Source organism: Eschscholzia californica, unplaced genomic scaffold (assembly GCF_041429995.1).
Source record: "Eschscholzia californica isolate CP2 unplaced genomic scaffold, dmEscCali1.0.p SCAF_1, whole genome shotgun sequence".
NCBI lineage: Eukaryota > Viridiplantae > Streptophyta > Magnoliopsida > Ranunculales > Papaveraceae > Eschscholzia > Eschscholzia californica.
Window position 1 is genome coordinate 53,580,968 of NW_028238198.1, and position 22,475 is coordinate 53,603,442.

A 22,475-nucleotide genomic window follows, 5' to 3' on the forward strand; every position below is an offset into this window, starting at 1 on the left:
CTCAAATATATCTATTTTGTTTGGTTAAAAATCCAATATTTTATGCATAGTTGTTGAAAAACTGTTGAAAGGTGTTATAAAGTTGTCGCAAGGAGTTGCAAAACTGTTTCAAGTTGTTGCAGATTAAAAAAGTACCTATGATGAAGACAAAAAACAAATTTGACTCAAAAAAAAAAATTGACCGCATTTCCCTCCTACAAACTCTTACTTGGAACAGACCCATTTATATTATACTATTGAGTTTATTAAGTCCAGTTACTATAAATCTTGAATATTTTCGACAAAAAAAATAAAGCTTGAATACCTCCAAGTAAAGTGCTTTGCTCTTTAAATTTAACAAATTCCGTATATATATTTTCAAAAGACAATCTAAAGGGCGTGGGAAATGTAAGACTAAAAGATTGCAAGTTGTTAGGAGTTAAGGAATCAAACTTACACATTGCTTTACAACTCATTTATCATCTTGTTATAATAGTATGCTTTATTTTATTCTAACAAGAACAAAATGACAATCTCTCTACCTCACAAAAATGCAAAAAGCCTAGAACCCGTGTGGCAACTGTTTGTATTTTTCTTTTTCTTTTTCTTTTTTTTTGCCAAATTAACACCATCACTTGTCATCCATTAAGTCCCAAAAAGGGCAAAAACAAACTCATAAACAATAAGAATGAGGCATTCCTAATCTACCTCTCTAACTGGCCACTAACTCAAAGTCTAGCTTTATAATTTAGAGATTGCCTCTCTATCCTTTTTATGGAGTGTTTTTCCTTTGGGAATAATATTACCACCCATTTTAATTTTGATCTTCTGACATAGACTGCAAGAATTATTACAAACCATTAATATATCAACTCTTAAAGGTCATCCTAAGGAGCTTAAAACCCATCTACTCTGTCTTTTATTTCATTTATGTCTAAGTTCAATCAATTTTGAATTTCTGTTACCATAGAATCAAAACCTGTGACCTCCGAATTATGGAGTGGGTGTCAACCACTATATATCAAAAATAAAACTATACAACACATAAATTGTTTGAGATCAAATATAGAATAAGTTTATGTTAAAAAGATGATTTAATTTCACAGTTCGATCTTTGTAAAAAGGTTTAGTCATTTACCATTGGTGATATTAGTCAAATTAAAATAATAGAAAATGACTCATGCCTAATGAGTATTTACACTTGGAGGTTCCAACACCTTGAACCTGTTATTAGACACTCCTTAACGTTACATGTATGGTAGTTAATCTAAAAGGCTCTAATTGAGTCAAACAAAGAATTTGAAGATTTGTAACACCGTACAAAGCACTCGTGGAAGGTCCAAAATATGGATCCTAATAGCACAATAAGTTCACTGTTAACACAAAATAGGTCAAAAGTCCAAACAAACATAAATTTTCAAATGTACCGAACAAATCATTTTTTTGCATATTTCATTTTTTGGGATTCACCAAAAAAAATCATTTTTGCATGATATTGTTATCTTATTGCATTAAACAAAACGTAAATAACCCTATACATCTTACTATTGAACTTCACGCAATTTAGTTTGTGTTACGTACAAAACAAATCTATTGGTACACATTCACAAAACAATCAACACATCAGTGATGCATTTATGTATTTGTACGAGACAAAACAAATATACAAAAATACGAATTTTTGCTTATTTAATATTAAGTGTGGACCTTAAACCTAATTTAATTTTTATATTGGACTTTTTGCCTAAGAGACCATAAACCATATACTCTTTGTCTGCCACAATTTTGAACTAGTGGCATTGTAGTGATTAGTGAAGGGAAATACTAATGGGATCGAACATTCATTTAAAAGTTGATTAGAGTTTGTATCATAAACCAAATCTAAACTCTCTATTTACAGAACCCGCCATTTATTTAAAGGGACTGAGGAGATCACTGAAAAGAAGAACAAGAAGATGGAGAAGATGATGAAACTCTCTATTCTAACTGTTTGTTTGCAGTGTGTATTAGTTGTCTGTAATGGGATTGAGACACCACAATTTACAGTGATACATACTGAATCTGATTTCGAGATCAGACTCTACAAAGATTCTTCATGGTTGTCTGCTCCAGTTAGTGAAATTTCTTTTGAGAAGGCCACTAAACTAGGATTTCACAGGTATTCCCTACATGGGTTATTATTATCATCTTTGTAGAACTCTAAATCTTTCAATTTGAGTTACAAATTGTGAAAAGCTTGCTCTTGTCTTATCGTGTATTTGATTCGTGTGAAGGGCTGAGCCAGATTGATTTTGGGTCAATCTGAGTTAGACATAAAATAGCTTTGAATAAAAATTATATCACATGAAATGAAATAGTCTTGGTCATCCATCTACTTACTCATCTTACTTCTTTTCTTCAGGCTATATGAATACATTCATGGTGCTAATTCTGATTCTGCTGAACTTATTATTACTGCTCCTATCTTAACAAGCATCAACACTAAATCACATGAGCCAGACTACTTTGTGAGGTTCTATATGCCCACGAAATTTCGTGGCGTGGCTCCTCGTCCCTCTCCAGATCTTAATTTGCAGTTTGTAAAATGGAATAGTCACTGTGTAGCAATTAGGAAGTTTCCTGGGTTTGCTTCAGATAATAATATAAGCAAAGAAGTTGATGCTTTGGTAACAAGCTTAGGTAGATTTCAGTCAAGTTACTCGACAACGGCCGTAGAGGAGAAACATTCTTACTCTATTGCTCAGTACAGTGGCCCGTCTGTCTCAATAGGACGGTTGAATGAAGTTTGGATTGATGTTTCTGGTTTTGCCTTTACAAAAGAGGGATGTCGTTCTAACTATTGAATAACTTGGGTTTATTAAGTGTGTTTAGTAGTCTATGCCAAGATGAAAACTTCGAATGTCTGAAATAACGAAGCAGATTGTGATAAGTGTCAAATTGTGTGATACTTTTTTTTTTTTTTTGTTGAAACAATTGTGTGATACTAATCATCAATAAACGATTTGTGTGTTTGGGTGTTTGCTTCTATATAATATTGATATGACACATCATCTCGGTACGTGGTAAGAAAAAACATATCTATATAATAAAACAAAGAGGAAAATGTTGAATGGGACAAACATCATTTCTTAATAAAAGATATTGTCTAGAGACCCTTTGATTTTCACAATAGAATCCTTTTCGATTATTTTGGACAGATAAACGGTCTAAATCAAATCTATTACACAAAACGATGGATACCAATTTCAGACTAAATCTCCACCATCCGATTTCTTGGATACCATATCCCACATTAATACCAATTTCTCATAATTATATCCCTTAACACGGATTTCATTAATAACTATTTTTAGTTTTGTTCTCTACACTTTCTATCTTTGTTAACTTCCTGAATTGTTATTTTCTTCACAATGGAGGGAAATTGATGGAGACCATCAAGATGGGCCTCACGGCCGAACTAGTTAGAGGGCCTCATGGCCGAGCCCATTAGGGTTAGAGTTTAGGAGTTTCCATGTTTTAGTATTTTCTACTAAGTCTAGGTTTAGAAGTTTCTATGTTTGAGTATCTTTGATATTTAGGAATCCTAATTTGAGTCTATCTAGAAGTTTCTAAGTTCCTATAAAAGGAAGTCAGGTCTGTCCTTGTAATTCAGATCAGAGAATATTATGAATCAAGTTTATCGTTTATTATTAATCAAGTTTATCGTTTATTATTAATCAAGTTTATCGTTTTATCGTTATTTCATCAGCTTTATTTCATTAGTTTAGTTCAATAACAATGGTGAATTCCATTACTTTTACGCTTCCGCAACAATCTACATCAGCTGGTATTCAGAACTTTAAAAATCTGGGAACAAAAGATGAAAATTTTTTCATGGATACATCTCTCCTTGAGTGTTGGAAAATTTTTCCACGTTTAGATTGGGATCCCTTTCGAGATTCAAAACAATTTTATGTTGATCGAAAATATGAAGAAAAAATTAATACCGTTTCTAAAATTCCTCTATTTGACGGTCAATATCATATAAATTTTTGGATTCAACATATGGAAGATTGGTTCATAAACCAAGATATTCATGATGAAGATAAGGTTTTTCTCATTGAACAACATATGTCCGAAAGAATCTATGAACAATTCAATGCTATGCAATGCAATGGAGACTCATTAATCAAGGGAAAAAATTCGTCGACGATTGGACTACATTGAAAAACATCTTTAGGTATGTTTTTCTTCCTTTAGATGAATATTTTTCATATGTGGAGACAAAGATTGAATCCAATAGACAGTTCTCAAATGTTATTTCGGTCACCGTGTTCGATGGTATTGAAGAAGAAGTTCTTGACAAAAAGAATAAAATTTTCTCAATGACGGAGGAAAAAGAAGAACAAAGTGAATTATCCTCTTTTAGCTTGAAAAGGTCAGTTCATTCTAGTTTAGATTTAATTAAGCCATATTCGAGTTTGGTTTATAAGCAACACGAAGATGAACGTGGGAAGATCGTTCAAGTGAAGAAATTCAAGGTTAATTTTTCCATAAAGTATTATGTGGTGTTTGTGGTCTTCTTCATCAAATTAAAAGATGATGGGATGTTGCAATTTGTTGGAAGTTTCTTTCCTACATTTATTTTTGCAAGATTCTTTGCACTATGAGATTGAAGCTAGTGATTTCGTCCAAGTGGGCGTCCTTCATCCCCAATGCACTGTTCGCTCGAAGTGGAAATTAAGGATTGCATTGTTGAGTCTCACTTGAGGGCAAGTTCGTTCTCGGTCGGGGAGTATGATGGAGACCATCAAGATGGGCCTCACGGCCGAACTAGTTAATGGGCCTCATGGCCGAGCCCATTAGGGTTAGAGTTTAGGAGTTTCCATGTTTTAGTATTTTCTACTAAGTCTAGGTTTATTAGAAGTTTCTATGTTCGAGTATCTTTGATATTTAGGAATCCTAATTTGAGTCTATCTAGAAGTTTCTAAGTTCCTATAAAAGGAAGTCAGGTATGTCCTTGTTATTCAGATCGAGAATATTATGAATCAAGTTTATTATTAATCAAGTTTATCATTTATTATTAATCAAGTTTATCGTTTATTATTAATCAAGTTTATCGTTTTATCGCTTTTATCGTTATTTCATCAGCTTTATTTCATTAGTTTAGTTCAATAACAATGGTGGATTCCATTACTTTTACGCTTCCGCAACAATCTACATCAGAATTCAATCTGTAAGGGAAAGTTCCTTCTTGCTATCTCATTAATTTGTCCATCAAATCAATTTCTCCATAAATTTGCGTTCTTAGAGAAATTAGTTAGATCTGTCTGTTTACTTTTCCCTCATCCTCTCGATATTGTTGTTTTGGAATTGTGGTTGTTTGGCTTTCCTGAATTTCTGGACTTGCATAAATTATTCTTTCTTTCTAACTTGATCCAACATCAAGATTATAGTTCATAGATTGATTGTTTTATCATCTGATAAATCAATATTTGTTCAAGAGTATATCAAATATTTTGAAGGTTCAAACGCTAAAATAATTTAAGTAGCGTTAGTGGCATAGCCACGGGTTTAACCAAGTATATTTAGGCCACGGCTTTGGGGAATAAAGAAAAATCTTCGGGGAATAAAAAATTACGTCAATAAAAATTGATTTAGAGGGAATATTCTTCTTTTAATCCAAAAATTGACTTCGTCAAACATTGATCCCTAATCTTCATCTTCTCTCTCTCTCGTCCTCCCTCTCTCTCTCTCCCTCTCGTCCTCTATCTCTCTCTCACACACCATCTCTTTCACTCTCATTGACTATCGCTTTATCGTTCACACCCTAGATCTTTCTCTCTTTCATTGTAGATCACTCTTATCCCTCTCGTTGTAGACATATCTCTCTGTAGAATAATTTTTCTTTTTTTTTGTGTCGTAGTTTTTATCTCTCTTCCTCGCAGCCTCTATTTGTTCTCTCTCTCTTACAGTATGTATAGATCTCTCTGTGGAGATCACAGAGTTCGTGACCACGAAACATTTTGCAGCCACGAAACGTTTTGCAGCCACGAAATGGTCAGGGTCACAAAACGTTTTGTGTCCACGAAATGTTTCGTGCCCACAAAATACTCGAAGGGTTTCGCCAAAAACCCTCCTCGAGGTCTGGTTCTGGCGAAGGGAACACTTCGCATCGTCGGAGCAGTGTTTGTATTCCCTTCCCCGGAACAGTGTCTGTATTCCCTTCGCCGGAACAATTTCTATATTCCCTTCGCCAGAACAGTGTCTCTATGTAAGAGAGGGAGAAAAAAATAATGAGAGATCGATCAAGAAACAATGAAAGATTGAGAGAGAAACAGTGAGAGATCGAGAGACATAGATAGGGAGATCAACAGAGATAAATAGGGAGAGAGAGAGAGACTGAGAGAGAGGATAACAGTAAGTGAAAGAGGAGAAGAAAGGAAAGAGAAGAGGAGGAAATGGTAGTCAAAATGGTGGTAGTGAAAAGTTATGGTGGTGATGGTGATGGAGAGGATGAAGATTAGGGGGCAATGTTTGATCAAGTTAATTTTTGGGTTAAAACATAATATTCCCTCGAGAATGTACAGAAAAACATGAATTTCCTAAATAATTTATTCCCCGGAGATTATTCTTTATGTCCCAAAGCCGCGACCTATATTTATATACACACAAGCATGTATAAAAAGTATTTACTTTGTATTTCTCTATATAGATGAGTTGAGTGTTAAGTGAAGGATTACAAGTAAGAAAATATATATATGCCGATGAAAGAAGACAAAATTTACTTCTTAAACAGAACATTTTTTTTCTGATGAAGTTCTTAAACAGAACATGGTAGGCCTTGATAACATTCCGGTTAGGATAGAATAAAGACATAATTTGACATTGAAATATTTTGCAATAACGAAGAATGCCTCCTAAACTGCTCGCAAAAATTTACTAATGGCACATTAAATACACTGAGAGGAAGTACTTACTAACGACGGTTTATATATAAATTTGTTAATAATGATCTACTTCGATGGTTACATTTTCATACGATGGGAAAGTATTTCCTAGAGTGTATAGTTTGTTTCATTTTTCCCCAAAAACTTCAACGAAAAAATTTGTTTCGACGACTCTTTAATGTTGTGAAAATGCGCAACATAAGCCATAACCCAAAACTAGTGTTGCTTATCAGGTCGTGCCTGACTCGACCCTTCTCAACTTTTTTTCCCTTAACACTTGTAAGCATCCGTAATAAAATTGATCAGTTATGCGCTTATAAGTATTCATGTCTCTTTGTTTTTTCAGAAAACTGATGATTTATGCACTTTTAAGTATTAATATCTATTTTGTTGCTTTTTCAGGACCAACCCGATAAGCATCGCTATAAGTATTTATGTCTCTTTATATTTCTCTCAATTTGGTTGAGATGTTTCAGACAAGTTTTAGTGATTTCCATAAATAAACTTTACTTCTGATATTCTTTCCGGGAAAAAAATATTCTGATCAATTCTCTTCCTTTAACAAATTTTAATGAAGAAATTTGAAGTTTTAAAGAAGAAACTAGAAGTTCTTTTACAAAAATCCAAATTTATTGATAGACCAACCAATGCCTCGATCCAGCTCAACCCTCACCGGCATGGGTTTAGTAAGCCCGGTTCCAGGTAGGACTGAGATTTCTAGTTCAATAGGCTAACACTCCATTTCAGTGGCATCGGGCTAAGGTATCTTGATCAGCCACGTGCATCTTAAGAGTTCAGTGCTAGGTGAACTAATAAGCTAAGCTCCATCATCATCCATTGACAGTGCGTTCAGCGTCGGGAATTTGCTACAATTTTTTGCTTCCTTTCTTCATTGGACGGGTTTAAAAAGATTAGAAGTGGGCGGAGCAGTGGCAAAGGACAAAGGATAGGAGGAACATTTTCTCTTTCATTACTAAAGGCTTTCGGCATGAAAATCGTCCCCTATGGACCTCAAAATAAACTGGGTTTAACATGAGCTATAGTTTCAAAATTGAATTCATATGTCTAAGTCGCAATCGTCCCCCTTCATACCTTGTGGAATTGGAAACGGTAGAAGGCTTACTCACTCGTTCCGGATCGGTGGACCAGCCACCTTCCTTTCATGGAAGGAAATGGGCTTTCTTATTTATCATTCATCCTCTGCATAAGTAGTTTAAAAACCGACCTCATAGGTTATGTTGCTTCATTGCTAGCTTAAAAGCTATATTTTTTTTTGGTACATTAAATATGCCCCTGATTAGTGCTCTATATCTTGTGTTTGATCTAGGATCAGTTCATGTTTCTAATTTCGCTTCAGATTGGGGATAAACTGGATCAGTGGATTCAGGAGAAACTGAATGGATTGGCTCTGCAGAAAAATGACCATATTGGTTCATATGGGGATGCAAATTCATCGAGTTCTAGAAAGAAGTAGGTGGGGTTGGGGCACATAATGGGAGTGGTGTGCATGGTATTGCCTCCTTTAGCTCTGGCTTGACTCCTTCCCCTTAGGATCAAGGGACTGACATGATCCTAACAAACCGACAAGTTAGCAAAGGTGGTAACTGGCTTGGGTCTAGGGGTGGGTGAAGAACGACTTGAGGAACAACATCTGTCACCATATTTGATTATGCCCCGCCACAAGCATAAGTTTGGTAGTGACTTTGAGAGGCAGCATTTGCCACAAGCCCCGAGCCTCCAACAATAAGGGAAGTTTCTTTTTTAGTGAAGCAGTTGCTCTTGCCTCCCAAAATTGGCTAAGGGGTAAGTGTTTCATTCCTCACGCATGGCATGGGGTATCTTTCTGTGAGAAGAGTGAGATGTGGCTTCAACCTCACTAGAAAGACCAATTAAAATTAAGATTTCATGCACAACCATCCACGTAGGTGGCTTCTCTTATCAACAAGAAAGCGTAGCGAGAGAAGACTATAAATGAGAGGGAAGAAAGGGTGGGACCTCAGACAGTTGAAGAAGATGAAGTCGAGCATATTGATCTAATCCTGAAAAATAAGTCTTCCATTTAACCTTTCAGGGAGGGTCTACTACGGAGTAGTTATTTTCAGATAATAGTGTATGTCACAATAAGGAATTGAAGTCCACAGTCGCTGCTTCTTCAAAGCAAAGACCTCGACCATGAGAGGGTTTGCCTATGAATAATGACATTCCAAGTTTGCATGGTAGAATTACTTTTTTTTTCGAACGCTATCAATAATTAGGTTTCAAACTTTGTCTCAACTTATCCCGCGGGTGTCCATTCACGCCTAAGAAAAAGGGGGCTTTACAACAGTTCCACAACTCGTGTCTCCCCCTTGAAGAAATCCTCAAGAGTATGCGTTGAGTTTGGAAGTGCTGATCGGTAAACACCGGAGAAGCGGAAAGCCTCGGCTCTATCAACGGGTTGTTCCAGATCATCGGTCAAGTGGACAAGTGGAATGGGCATCGATAACGACGACGTCACTCACTCGTGTAGGCCGTGGGTTGAAGCCCGGGCCGGCCCGAAAAGCAACCCTGGACCAAAACCGAAACACTTTCTTATCCCTCAATTTCAATCATAATTTCTCTCTCAATCTCTTCACCATCTTCCTCTCTCTCTCTCTCTCTCTCTCTCTCTAACACAATTTCTCTCTTCTATCCTCCATCTCTCTCTATCTCTACAATTCTTTTCTATTTCTGATCTCTCAGTCTCTTTCTCAATCTCTCGAAACTAGATTTTACTGGTAGTAAGTGGAGTTGCAGAAGAAACTGGTAGTAATTTTCTACCTCCTAATATTTTTCTCTGGAGTCAAAACTTGGAGTGGTGAAATTCATGACAGAGTTACCTTAGGTTACAAGAAGGTAAGGTTTTGTTTAAGATTCATGATTTTTTATTTATTTAACTTCTCTGGACTCTGATTCTAATCGATTGGTGTGGTGATATATGTATGTGGCTAATCCATGTTACCCCATCTATTTGATGCCAAGACATGGCTTATTAGGGTTTATACTTCCAAGTGGCGACGGATTCTAGGGTCAATTTCTCATCTCTTTTTGTATTGTTTCATACCCTTTGAGTTTGACACTCCTATTATCGAGTTTTGTAATGTTTAATCCCTACTCCTAAATGATTATATTGAAGGAATAGGTCAATTTCTAGTATGTACTGATGAATTTTGATAAAACCTTGTGGTTGTCATTAAAATGTTTAGGTTGTTAAACTTGTAATTACTGTTTCTGTTGAGGTTAAGTTTTACCATCTATTAGGTTTCAACTACACTGATTCATCTTGATCCTGTGGCTAAACTTCATAAGCTAAACTCCACAGCTGTAAATTCATTGTATAGATAAATTGAATTTTGTCAGTAAAGCTTTTTAAGAGGAATCGCACGGTCTTCACAAAATGTCGATAAGATCTTTGTCTACCCCTTCTCAGCTCCCAAACAGGTACTCAGCTTTTTCATCTTCTTATATTTTCTTTCTTTTTCTCGCCATTTTGTTTTACTACATCAAGAATTTCTGTTCCTCTTATCTTATGGGACCGGAATTATAATAGCTACAGTAATTAGAGTTTACAGTTAGGGTACTTGTCAGATTTCCTTGATTTTATCTTGAAATTGAAAAAAAAAAGGTAATAGCAAAATCAAGTAGTCAACCATTTTCGACGTGTCTTTTATCTATTTTATCGATTTGAAAAATGAGATACATGTTTGATTTGTTCTTGGTTCATGATCAAGAACTTCAATAGGGGAAAGTACAAGAATCAGTAAATCTGTTTTCCCCAAATTCGTAAAATTTGAGAAAAACAGAGATCTTTTTATAAAATCTCGATTTTCTGCTGCTGGAAATGATGAATTTAGAGTGGAGAAGCATGGTGTAGGCGATAAAGATGGTGTGATTATTGTCGATCATGGCTCAAGGCGCAAAGAATCCAATCTAATGCTGAGTATGAAAATTTGTTTTTTTTTTTATAGTTAATACCTAATTTCTATGTTGCTTTGGAGTATTAAGGTAGTGGTAGGATTCATCTTGCGGTTAGATGGGTGGTAAAGGTAGAACACTAAGATTTACTCGTTCCATAAAAAAGATCAAAGTTATGGCCATGCCTCTGAGATATCAGAATTGCCCAGACATTCATTCATTTAGTGTAGTTACGATGTCATTGCGTAGATCACATAAATCAATAGCTCGTGAACGAAGCAAGCAATCTTGTACTAAAATATCTATTTTGTCTTCTTAGGGGATTTTCTTTTTTCAACTTAACATAAAGTTGGAACTTAGCCGTGTAAGTTGCGAGTGGCCAAGTGTTTGTCTGAATCTGAACTCGTGGAAGTCTTACTTGTTAGAGTCACTGTACGAGTCGCCTAAGAGGGTGTTTGATTTTTGCACTTATTAAGTGATTTTCACCTAATAAGTGTGGGCCGGCAATTTTAGGCCGTTTGTTTTTTCACTTAATAATTGAATATCACTTGTAAGCGGGGTCAAAGTAAGTGTAAAAAAGTAAGCTCCAACTTGGAGCTTATTTTTTTGCACTTACTTTCTAAGTGCTAAAAAAGACATTTTTATCCTTCTCCGAATATAATAATTACCAATATGATTATAACCCAAAAGAAAATCTCAAACAATTGATAAGTAAAAAAAAATTTTTATGACTTTAGCGATGACACTTTTCCTTCTCACTCATCCTTCACCTAAGCTTCTCTTAAATTTTTTTCACGTCTCTTTCTTCATTAGTCATGAAACCACCCAAATTCCATGATGCAACGTAAGTTCTTTCTCCTTCATACTTTTTAATTATTTGAGGTTAATATTTTCAACACAAAGTATTCATAAACCGTAATCCTCTTGTATCTAAACTCGGGAGCACAATGAATTAGTATGAAATACTAATATGTAAATACTTAAAGGTCAAAATAGACAATTTCTCATTTTTATGACATTTAGAATTAATATAAAAACAAAAATCAAGCACTTAGAAGTAATGGAAAACAAACGCCACAACACTTACGAGTGATATCACTTACTAAGTGATTATTACTTAGTAAGTGGTAGCACTTACAAGTGCTAGAAAATCAAACACCCTCTTAAGTTTAACATGTTTTGGTTAGGGTCATAATAGTCATTTAGGCAATTCAAACAATGCGCTTTTCATTAGGAGTTGTTTTCTATCTGAGAGACTGAAAATCAGTCTGTGTCGGTCATTCAGGTGACTCAGATGCAGGAGTCAGGAGTGAGATAAAACAAACATTTTAAAGTCTGATTTAAGGCAATCTAGATCTCGAGTCAGACATCAAATCTGAATTTCTAAAAAACGCACACCTCCTTAATCTGTTTGGAACTAATTACAGGGTATTATTGAGTTTAGAATTTTTTTGGTTTTCAAAATTGCAGATGAGTTCGTGGCGATGTTTAGAGATAAGACGGGATACCCAATTGTGGAGCTTGCCCACATGGTAATGTTCTATACTCTATCCATTGCTTCATACTTGTATTGTGTTAATTTGGTTACACTCGTAGTTCCTTTCCGTTGCATGAATTCCTAAATTCTTCTTTCATGAATAAAAAAAATTTGATTGCTCTTGATCTCGATTCTCAAAGCTGATTATATAGTGTTCTTTTGGCAATACACCATAAAATTAATTCGAGAATTCCTTTACGTTCTATCAAATTTTTTATTTTGGCAGTCTTAACATTTTATTGAATGATCTTAAGATAATAAGATTTTTAGAGACTGAAACGTTGGGTTTCTTCTGAGCTCCAAACACTTGAGTTTCGTTCTTCTTGGACTAGTCTCTTATGGTGTTGCTAAAAGTCAATTTAGTAATAGTCGAAATGATGTATATCATATCTTTTCTTTTTGGTATTCTTAAAAACCAACAAATTCTCCGTTCAGCTTTGTACTTCCATATCTGTTTCTCGAGGCTAAGATGATGCTTTGGTCTCAAGCTATGCTGTTATGGCTACCCAGATCTCACGATTCCCATATTTCATAAACTAAGCAGGAGTTGGCAGAACCATCAATCGAAGATGCTTTCAATTTGTGTGTCCAACAAGGGGCAAATCGAGTAATTGTTAGTCCCTACTTTCTCTTCCCTGGACGACATTGGAACCAGGTATTTTCAACTATGTATACCATACACACACACACACAAACATGATTTAGATTAAATCATTTCTTTACGTGTTTTCTGATGAGTATGTTCCTAGCTTTTAGGGACTCATGTTGTGGGATAAGGTAGGGTAAAATAACTTAACAGAACTTTACGTGTTCTTTGATGGGGGATAACACTAAGGGGAGTTGATTACCTAATTAAATTTAAATTTTTTATAATCTTACACCATTTTTCAGGATATACCTAACTTAACAGCTGAAGCTGCAAAAAAACACCCAGGAGTCTCATATGTAATAACTGCACCTCTTGGTTTGCATGATCAACTGGTGGTATGCAATTTTTCTCCGTCATCTTATTCTTGTTTATTTTCTCGTTCTTATATTTGGTGGTGCTGGGCCTTAGAATGGGCTATGAATGTGAAAATTGAATTTCCGGTTTTCAGGATGTAGTCAATGACAGAATCAAGCATTGTATAAGCCATGTAGCTGGAGATGCAGATGAGTGTGACGTTTGTGCCGGAACGGGCAAATGTCGTCTTTACTGTGTCGAATCTGAATGATCTTTTCAAACTTTCCCCTTCATGTATAACACTTCTGATTAATATTCAATTGGTTGAAATCGTAGTCTGGTATGTGAAGCTCTAATAATCAACAGTGTTAAGCAGATGGTGGTAGCACCAGGTGAGAGGGAGAGGGATCCTATGGTAGCATTACAATAACCTATTCGGAAATATGTTTCAGACACTGATAAAAGAGTCAATGACTTGTATGTGGAAATGACAGAATTGAAAAATGGTCGAGGGATCAACAATGTAGGATAACAGGACAGTTGGGGGATTTTGGTTGGTTGCCGATGGTTCGACCATAGTATAACTGATTGAGATTTTGGCCGAGTTAGTTTAGTTTGGTTGGTTGGTCGGTCCAACTAATTCGAAATATTAATTGTTTTAAATGTTACCCTATTAAAATTTCTATGATGCAGTCACCAAATTAGTTTTCATTCTCTTATCTGAAAAGGCATCTTCCTTACAATACCAGTTTGGTAGTAAAATGTGTAAACAAGTTTACTATTATGTAAAGGGAGGATGGATTTTAAGTCCAAAATCGAATGTGCCAATTTCATTAAATCTAACTGGCTTACCGTCCCCTACCCGATCTAATCCAGACTTAATTCCCTGGCCATCAAACTCTCCAAATGGAACAAGGTGGTTTTCGGTAATCTGGAGAATAATATAAAGCAGCTCACTCGGAATCTTCAATTGATTAAAAACGCAGAGGTGATCAAAAACACGTATTCCCAGATCGAAACTCTTCTACTCCAGCAAGAGAGTTTATGGAAGGAAAAATCGAGAATAGCTAATATTAACTTTGGGGATAGAAACACCCAATATTTTCATGTCAGGGCAACAACTAGACATCGTAAGAATAAGATTCTTTCCATTAAGAGGGAAGATAATACTTGGTCCAGTGATGAAGTGGAGATATCTAATATCTTTTCTACTCATATCCAGAAGATTTCCACTACAGCGGGCTTAACGATGTCCTCGAATATTAGAGAATGCTTCTACCCTCAGATCTCTTTTGCTCAGAATGAGTCTCTCACAGCACTTCCTCAGTATGAAGAGATTCGGATTGCCACTTTCTGTCTCAAGCCAGGCGCAGCTCCTGGCCCTGATGGCTTTCCGCCCTATTTCTACCAATCTAACTGGGATACTGTGAAGGAAAACATCCAGCTTATGACTTCCTCCTTTTTTCAGAACTTTACCTTGCCGGCTATGTCTAATCACACTCACATCTGCCTTCTTCCCAAAATCAAAACTCCCCAATCGCCGGCAGATTATCGTCCGATAAGCTTGCTGAATACCACGTATAAAATCATTACCAAAATTCTAGCCAATAGAGTGAAACCTATACTAGCTGATATTATTTCTTCGTTTCAAGGAGCCTATATTCCTGGTAGACAAATCACTGATAATATTATTATCAGCCAGGAACTCATTCATTCTTTCAAAAAAGTTAAGGGATCCAAAAGCTACTTTGGTCTCAAGCTTGACATGTCTAAAGCTTTTGATAGAATTGAATGGAGTTATCTGGAGAATGTTATGAGCTTGATGGGCTTTTCGAGTACTTGGATCAATCTCATCAACACATGCATCTCTACTAGTTCAATGGCGGTTCTCATCAATGGGCGTCCGGGCCGTATTTTTAATGTCAGTCGGGGTATTAGGCAGGGCGATCCGCTTTCTCCGTTTCTATTTGTCATTGCCATGGAAGGGCTTAGTCGCATGTTAGAGAAGAATTTCAATGATTCCTCTTTTATAGGTTTTCCCATTCCTCACTCGAACATCTCTATCAAACATCTTCTTTTCGCTGATGACTGTATCATTTTCGGGCAAAACTCTCTTCAAAATATCTTCAACCTTAAACAAATTCTTAAGGAATTCAGTGAGGCTTCTGGCCAAATGATCAACTATGCGAAATCGAACATTTTCTTCTAAAAGATTTCGCACCCTAAATTCAAACGCATGATTATTAGAGAACTTAAGGTCCATCAATCGTCTTCTGGTGACAAGTATCTGGGCACTATCTTCTTCATTGATCGTAATAAGTAACAGGCCTTTAACTCTCTCCTTACTCAGATAAAAAACAAACTTGCCAAATGGCAAACCAATCTCCTCTCGCAAGCTGGCCGCTCGGTAGTTCTCTCCACTATCGCAGCGGCTGTTCCCCGATACCAAATGCAGTGTTTTGCCCTACCCAAAGGCATTAGTGACAGCATTGAGTCTATTCAAAGGAATTTCTGGTGGGAAAATCCAAAACATTCATACCATCAACTGGCAATCTATATGCAAACCTCGCAAACTTGGTGGGCTCGGTCTTCGTCTGCCTCATCTTGATAACCAAGCTTTTCTACACAAACTTAACTGGCGCCTCATCAATAACCCGAATGGTATCTGGGTTCAAGTGCTTAAAGGGAAATATTTTCATAATTCCCATAAACCCAAACCCCCCAAAAACCATCAATCTTGGACGTGGAAATCTATCTCTAAACATTACCAACAGATTGAGACTCTTATCTTCTGGAATATAAACAAAGGCGAGAATATCAATATATGGACTGATTATTGGATACCAAATCATCCACCCCCCGTTACGAACCATAGCGGCTGTACTTTGGAAAAGGTATCTCAACTTATTACGGATGGAATGTGGAATTTAAATGTCATTCATACTTGTTTTAATAATGATATATGCAGTGCCATTCTCAGCATCAACATTAATCCTGGCCAAGAGGATAAAGCCATCTGGACGCTGACTAAATCTGGTAATTTCTCACTCAAATCTATGTATAACTATTTAAGAACTAATATAGTGTACACGATACAAGATCACATGGACTGGTTCTTTATATGGAATATGAATACACTTCCTCGCATTAAACTATTTCTATGGAAATGTTGCACTAATAGCTTACCGGTGAAAGCAAAAATTGGTAGATTTATTGATAATAATTACTCATGTGTTAATTGTAATGAGGATGAGACTCTTGACCATGTGATGCTACATTGCATTTTTGCAAAAGCAATTTGGTTTCACTATCAAGTTAGAACGGATCATATTACTACTACTATACAGTGGATTCAACAATGGAAACCTCTAGAGGAAGAAACAATAAACCTATATGCTAAAATTTTATGGTTTATTTGGAAAGCACGATGTGAGAATTGCTTTACGACGAATAAGTAAAATCCCTTACAAATGATCGAGAGAATTAACAATACTACGACCACACCACTCAAGAATGAGTCCAGTATTACAACTAAATGCAGAGAAAAAACGAAGATTCAAACATGGAGTCCTCCATCGACACTATTCTTAAAGATCAACGTCAACGCCTCCTTTGTTAGTCTCAATGAACCGGCTGGGATTGGATGCATTATCCGAGATGCAGAGGCAAACTTTATAATAGCGGCAGCGGATACCGTACGCGGACAACACGCAGAAGAATGTGAAAGTTGGCTATATTATCTGGTCTTTTATGGGCGATTCAACTACAAATATCTCATGTGCGATTAATAAGCGATAATCAAGCATTAATTCTATCTCTAAATGGCAATGGAGGAGGGATTCACTGGCAGTCACAAAGAATCATCCACCAGATTAAAGACATCAAAGACAAATTCACAGGAATAATTTTTTCTCATGTGTCTAGAATTTGCAATACTCAAGCAGATGCTTTAGCTAAATGGGGTCGTACGCATTGTCAAAAAAAATTTGGAATGATGTTCCCTCTTTTATTTCTGATGTTTAGTTGGTCTGTAATTGACGTTTTTTTAATGGAATTTCTCTTCATCAAACAAATGGGTCTATAACCCAAAGATAGTCTGAAATAGAAAATAAATTCACTTATAGTAAATTACATGTCTAACATTTGGTTTTTTATTACTACCTATCCTAAGTTAAAAAAAATTATCTAAATTAAAGATTAACTAAATTATTTCCTCAAAGAAGAAATGTCGTTCCACAACAAAAGTTTCCTTTTTCGTTTGTAGAATTGACGAAGCTTTTAGTATAACCTTTTTCAATACAGATTTTTTTAACATAATATAATTTCAACAAAATTGTGTTAGAATAAATAAGATGCTAGAGAAATATAAGTATTGCAGGAGAATCAAAGAAATTCTAAAAAAAAAAAATGGTCCTTCTTCTTTAATAAAATTTTTAGAAGGTTGTTAGAATCGATAAGAAGCTAGAGAAATGTAATCCCAATTTCAGAAGAACTTATTTTTGTTAATATATTATTGAATTTTTAAAATAAATAAAATGCTAGAAAAAATTTGAGAATTCTGTTATATATAAGAATGTTATTAGAATCAATAAGATGCTAGCGAAATAATAAAATGATTATTAACCTATTTCTAACATATTCACAACAGATGCTAATACAATAAAGAAAACTCTAGTAAAATACTGAAAATGTAGTAAAAACAAATTCAGTCTATATATTTTTTTTATGAGAACAAGATTATAGTATAGAGATTTCAAAATTTACTATGTACGAAGAAGTGTTACATTTTAAGTTTGTTGTTATAATAAAATAATTTTGTAACAAGATTCTAAGTTTAATCGACATATATACAATTTTCAATAATTTCCAAGGAAAAATATGTTTTAGAGTTGTAAATATCGAGGTAGAGATAAAAAGTCATCCACAAATTCACAGTTTCTTCAAGTTCAAAGAATATAGAGTTAGAGAGAGAGAGAGAGGGAAACTCGTTTTAGGTAAATCAAGATTGTTTTGGTAAGTTACTTTAGACAAATATAAGTTTTGAAAAAATATTGACAATAAATATTGACAATAAATATCCACCATAAATATTTCTCTTATAATTTATGGAAAGAATAAATGTATTAACTCAACTATTAGACCCTTTGATTTGCCAATGGTTAAATATATAATTATGAAAGAGTAAGAATGAGAGAAAATAAATTGTTCGAAGCATGGGGTCCACTAAATAGTAAATTTTTGGACTTATTTTCCATTTTCTGTTTATTTTGGTTTATTTAGGAGTGGATATATGACTAATTACCCCCCTATTTTTAGACTTTAAATTCAAAAATCGTTATGTAACGGTATTATAAAGTAATAAACATATCATTTTATACTAATTTAGAAAAAATGGGCCAAAGGTCAAAAAACAAGGCCTTAATAGTACTAATAGTTCACTCATCTCTCAAAATGAATCAAAAGCCCAAACACAAATTATAAACTCACATCTAGTCCAAACACGGATCTCAATGCACTAAATCCCATCTGTAGGAAATATTTTTTACTTCTTCCAACTTTACCTCTCTTATATATATAATTCTGCATACATTTTTCAGAATTATGGTACATTTTTCAAAATTATGGTACATTATTCAGATAGTTTGTACAATTTTTAGAATGCCTGTTATAATTGTCTAGTGATTTATAATATGTACATTTTTCAGAATGTCTAAGGAATGATAATACAATGTATTTTCTTCAAACTTCTTTTATATTTTGACCATTATTGTCGCATTGGTTTAGTTATACCATACATTACATACAATGTATACTTTCATTTGTATTTTATAATTTAACCATTACTGTAACATTGCATAAGTTGTACAATACATTACTTATAATGTTTTTCAAGCATTACTTATGATTCTCCATGCATTTTTCAGAATTATTGTACATTATTCACATAGTTTGTACAATATACCAGATACAATTACACACTTAAAAATGCATTGTACAAACTACCAGATACGATATACCAACATTAAATCAGAAATGCATTATATCTAAGATTTACACAAAGTCATTTATGCATAGTTTGTAACTTAATTTTTCAGATGCTAAGAACCTAAATCAATAAACTAAAATGGATTACACATTAATTTTGAAATGCATTGTACAAACTACCAGATGTATTATACGAACTACCAGATGTATCATACAAACTACCAGATGTATCAAATCTGTTAACTGAGGGTAGTTTGGCATTTTAGACAAAAGACTAAAAACTTATAGATCTTTGTGGGTAGATCTTGGACCGAATTTTCTCAAACTTTTGGACTTCCAATCCATGGCCCTTTTGTGACATAGGATAAGTCTTCTGGGTTTTTAGTACCTAAATGCTCAAGCTGAAGTCAAAAGTAAATGAATGTAGTTCGGTTAGGTTGGTAGAAAAACGTCTAATCTGGTTTGGTTTGACTGCCTCCTTTTTTTCACCACTAACTACAATAACTAATGCATATTAAAATTGTATCTTACCATGTAAGTAGACTTGGTTGGGATGCTAAGAGGGTGATTGTCATATAGTGTATTAATACACAGTGCTAACTGATTGATCACGCAAATGTCAAAACACAAAAAAACTACTTCCTAGGCTATTTTACTGAACCAAATACTTTTCTCAGAGTTTGTACTTGTTTAATTTGATATATCTTTTAAATCGACAACTGAATAGGCTCAGTATGTTTTTATTGGGTGGATTCTTTGGGACATAATGAAAAATCTCTAGGGAATAAAGACTTAGTCAATTAAGGTTGACTTAAAAGACATATTTGTTTTTGGTCCAAAATTAAATCTGATTGTACTTTAGCCCTTAATCTTCATCTTCCCCACTTCCACCCACAACCACCACCACAATATTTCGATCCACCGCAATTACGACCATTTAATTCTCTTTCTCCTCCTCTCACTCTCTCTCCCTCCTTCCCCTTTTCTTTCTCATCCTTTCCTAGTTTCCCTCTCTAAAAAGCCTATCTCCTGTCCTGCCATGATGAAACGAAGAAGACGAAGGGGAGCCCCTTCGTCATGGCTGCAGCAGAAGATCTGCTTCCTTCATTGCCAGATTGAAGAAGGGCTCGGGCTGATTCCAAACCAATCCTCGAAGCCATCAAAGCCCTCATTTGTTCATCTTCCAGATTTATTTCAGTGTCTTTGGATTCCTCAAAAAGAGGGCTTAACAACTTCACTCATCTTAAAAGATATACATCCTCTTTGATACAATCTGGATGTCCAAAATTTTGTCTTACAATTTAAAAAGACAATTAATTTATCCTCTTTGATACAATCTGGATAAATTAATATATCCTCTTTGATACAATCTGGAGTAATTCATTTGTTAGTCTTTGTGATTCCTTCATCTTTACAGTTAGGGCACAAAATATAACTAAACTTTTTAAAAAGGTTCAAGACCTAATACAGATCCAGTATAAATTAATTTTAGTTGATATAATTTTAACTTAGATTTCAAATTAAAGAATCTCCATTCAAGCAACTCTGATGAAGATATTCAACAATGAAAACTAATGTTAAATAAAAAGGGGGGAAATTATATGTGCATACCTGGATTCGTTGGTGAAGATGAAGATAAAGATGAAGGATTAGAAAGTAATCAGAATTATTTCTGGACCTAAAACAAATATGCGCCATAGGTCAAATCTTATTGACCAAATTCTTTATTCCCTCGAGACTTTTCTTTATGCCCCAAAGCCGCAGCCTTTTTGTTGCCTTTACACATACAGGGAGTTGCAACACAACCAGAGCATCAACCACAAAATGCAGACTAGTAGACAGAGAAGCAATGGTCCTCAGAGAAGCAGTCAAGTTGGCCATTGCTGAAAACATAAAGAAGGTCAATGAGTATCTTAGCTCATCTCAAGGGTCAATCGAATGGTCGTTCTCAAACACACTGGACATTACTCATATTTTAAAGAATATAAAGTCATTGAGAGCTTCTCTTGTATTTTTTGTTTTTAATTATGTAAATAGATCCTCTAACATAGAATCAGACGAGTTGGCTAAATGATCCAGGAAATATAATACTGCTAAGTTTTGGTGTCAATCTGATGTCTTGTTTAGCGACAAAGAACACCAATATAATGATATTTTGAATTAATCTCAATGCAGTTTTTTTTAAGTTATTCAAAAAAAAAAGGAAGAAATGAGGGAAAAGTCCAAAAAGAGCCATGCTATTGTCGGTAAGTTTTGGTGCCAATCTGATGTCTTGTTTGGCGACAAAGAACACCAATATAATGATATTTTGAATTAATCCAATGCAGTTTTGTTTGAAATTATAAAAAAGGTTTTTTTTAGTTTACCCCCTCAAAATTAATTGGTAATTGAGCTTACCCCCTTCAGTAATTGGTAATTGAGCTTACCCCCTTAGACTTACTAATAGTGACAAAAACACAAAAGTTATGTTTGACGTACGTGAAATAATTGCGACTACCAAGAACAACTATTCTTCAATGTGATTCCTAGTAGAGATTCTACCTCATTTTATTGTTTGATTTGGTTGGGAATATGGTTAGTAAAGTTTGATTTTGTTTATATCTTATTTACTTTATGATTTTATTATCACATACCAAGCATATCCTTAGTAATTTTGACAAAATATCTAAATCACAGGGGGTAAGCTCAATTACCTGAAAGGGGTAAACTCAATTACCAATTAATTTTGAGTGGGTAAGCTCAAAAAACTCTTATAAAAAAAAGGGAGAAATGAGGGAGAAGTCCTAAAAGGGCCATGCTATTGTGGGTAAGATCCACCCTAATTTAGGATGAGTTGCAGGTCCAACTCTCAATAATTTGTGGGTCCAAAAATAAAAAGTACAGCAGGTCCGGGTGCCCAACTTTGTTAATTCCCCTACTACCCTTCTTATCTGAACTTCTCTTATATATGTCCCATCTTTATCTCTCTAAAAAAAGTTATAGCGTTTTGTTCTTTCTCTCTCTAAAAGACTTAATAGTTGATAAAAAACCAGATCGTTGATGATTTTTGGTGAAGAGTTAGTTTGATGATTTAATGATGACTTCGAAGTAGGTTCGATCGTAAGGTAGATTATAATGAACCAAAAAATAGTCATCCGTTGACTACGTCTATAAGTCTAGAAAGGACTAA

At 34.8% G+C, this 22,475-nt stretch overlaps 2 protein-coding genes across 7 annotated transcripts; both read left to right on the plus strand.

Annotated features, from left to right (window-relative positions):
- Positions 1–1,833: 1,833 nt before the first annotated feature.
- Positions 1,834–3,006, plus strand: LOC147567609 (uncharacterized). The gene is made up of 2 exons (XM_086669815.1): positions 1,834–2,137; positions 2,381–3,006. The coding sequence occupies exons 1-2, from the start codon at positions 1,935–1,937 to the stop codon at positions 2,820–2,822; spliced, it is 645 nt and encodes a 214-aa protein (XP_086525941.1). The 5' UTR covers positions 1,834–1,934; the 3' UTR covers positions 2,823–3,006.
- A 5,964-nt stretch (positions 3,007–8,970) lies between these two features.
- LOC147567610 (sirohydrochlorin ferrochelatase, chloroplastic-like) lies at positions 8,971–13,656 on the plus strand. Of its 6 annotated transcripts, none has more exons than XM_086654198.1 (7): positions 8,971–9,782; positions 10,268–10,367; positions 10,658–10,866; positions 12,312–12,373; positions 12,923–13,033; positions 13,270–13,362; positions 13,476–13,656. In XM_086654198.1, the coding sequence occupies exons 2-7, from the start codon at positions 10,324–10,326 to the stop codon at positions 13,590–13,592; spliced, it is 636 nt and encodes a 211-aa protein (XP_086510324.1). In that variant the 5' UTR covers positions 8,971–9,782; positions 10,268–10,323; the 3' UTR covers positions 13,593–13,656. The 6 variants fall into 6 exon arrangements, with proteins under 6 accessions (XP_086510324.1, XP_086510323.1, XP_086510326.1 ...); XM_086654197.1 differs by having other exon boundaries at positions 9,469–9,782; positions 10,188–10,367; XM_086654200.1 differs by having other exon boundaries at positions 9,482–9,782; positions 10,287–10,367; positions 10,781–10,866.
- The last annotated feature ends 8,819 nt before the right edge of the window (positions 13,657–22,475 follow it).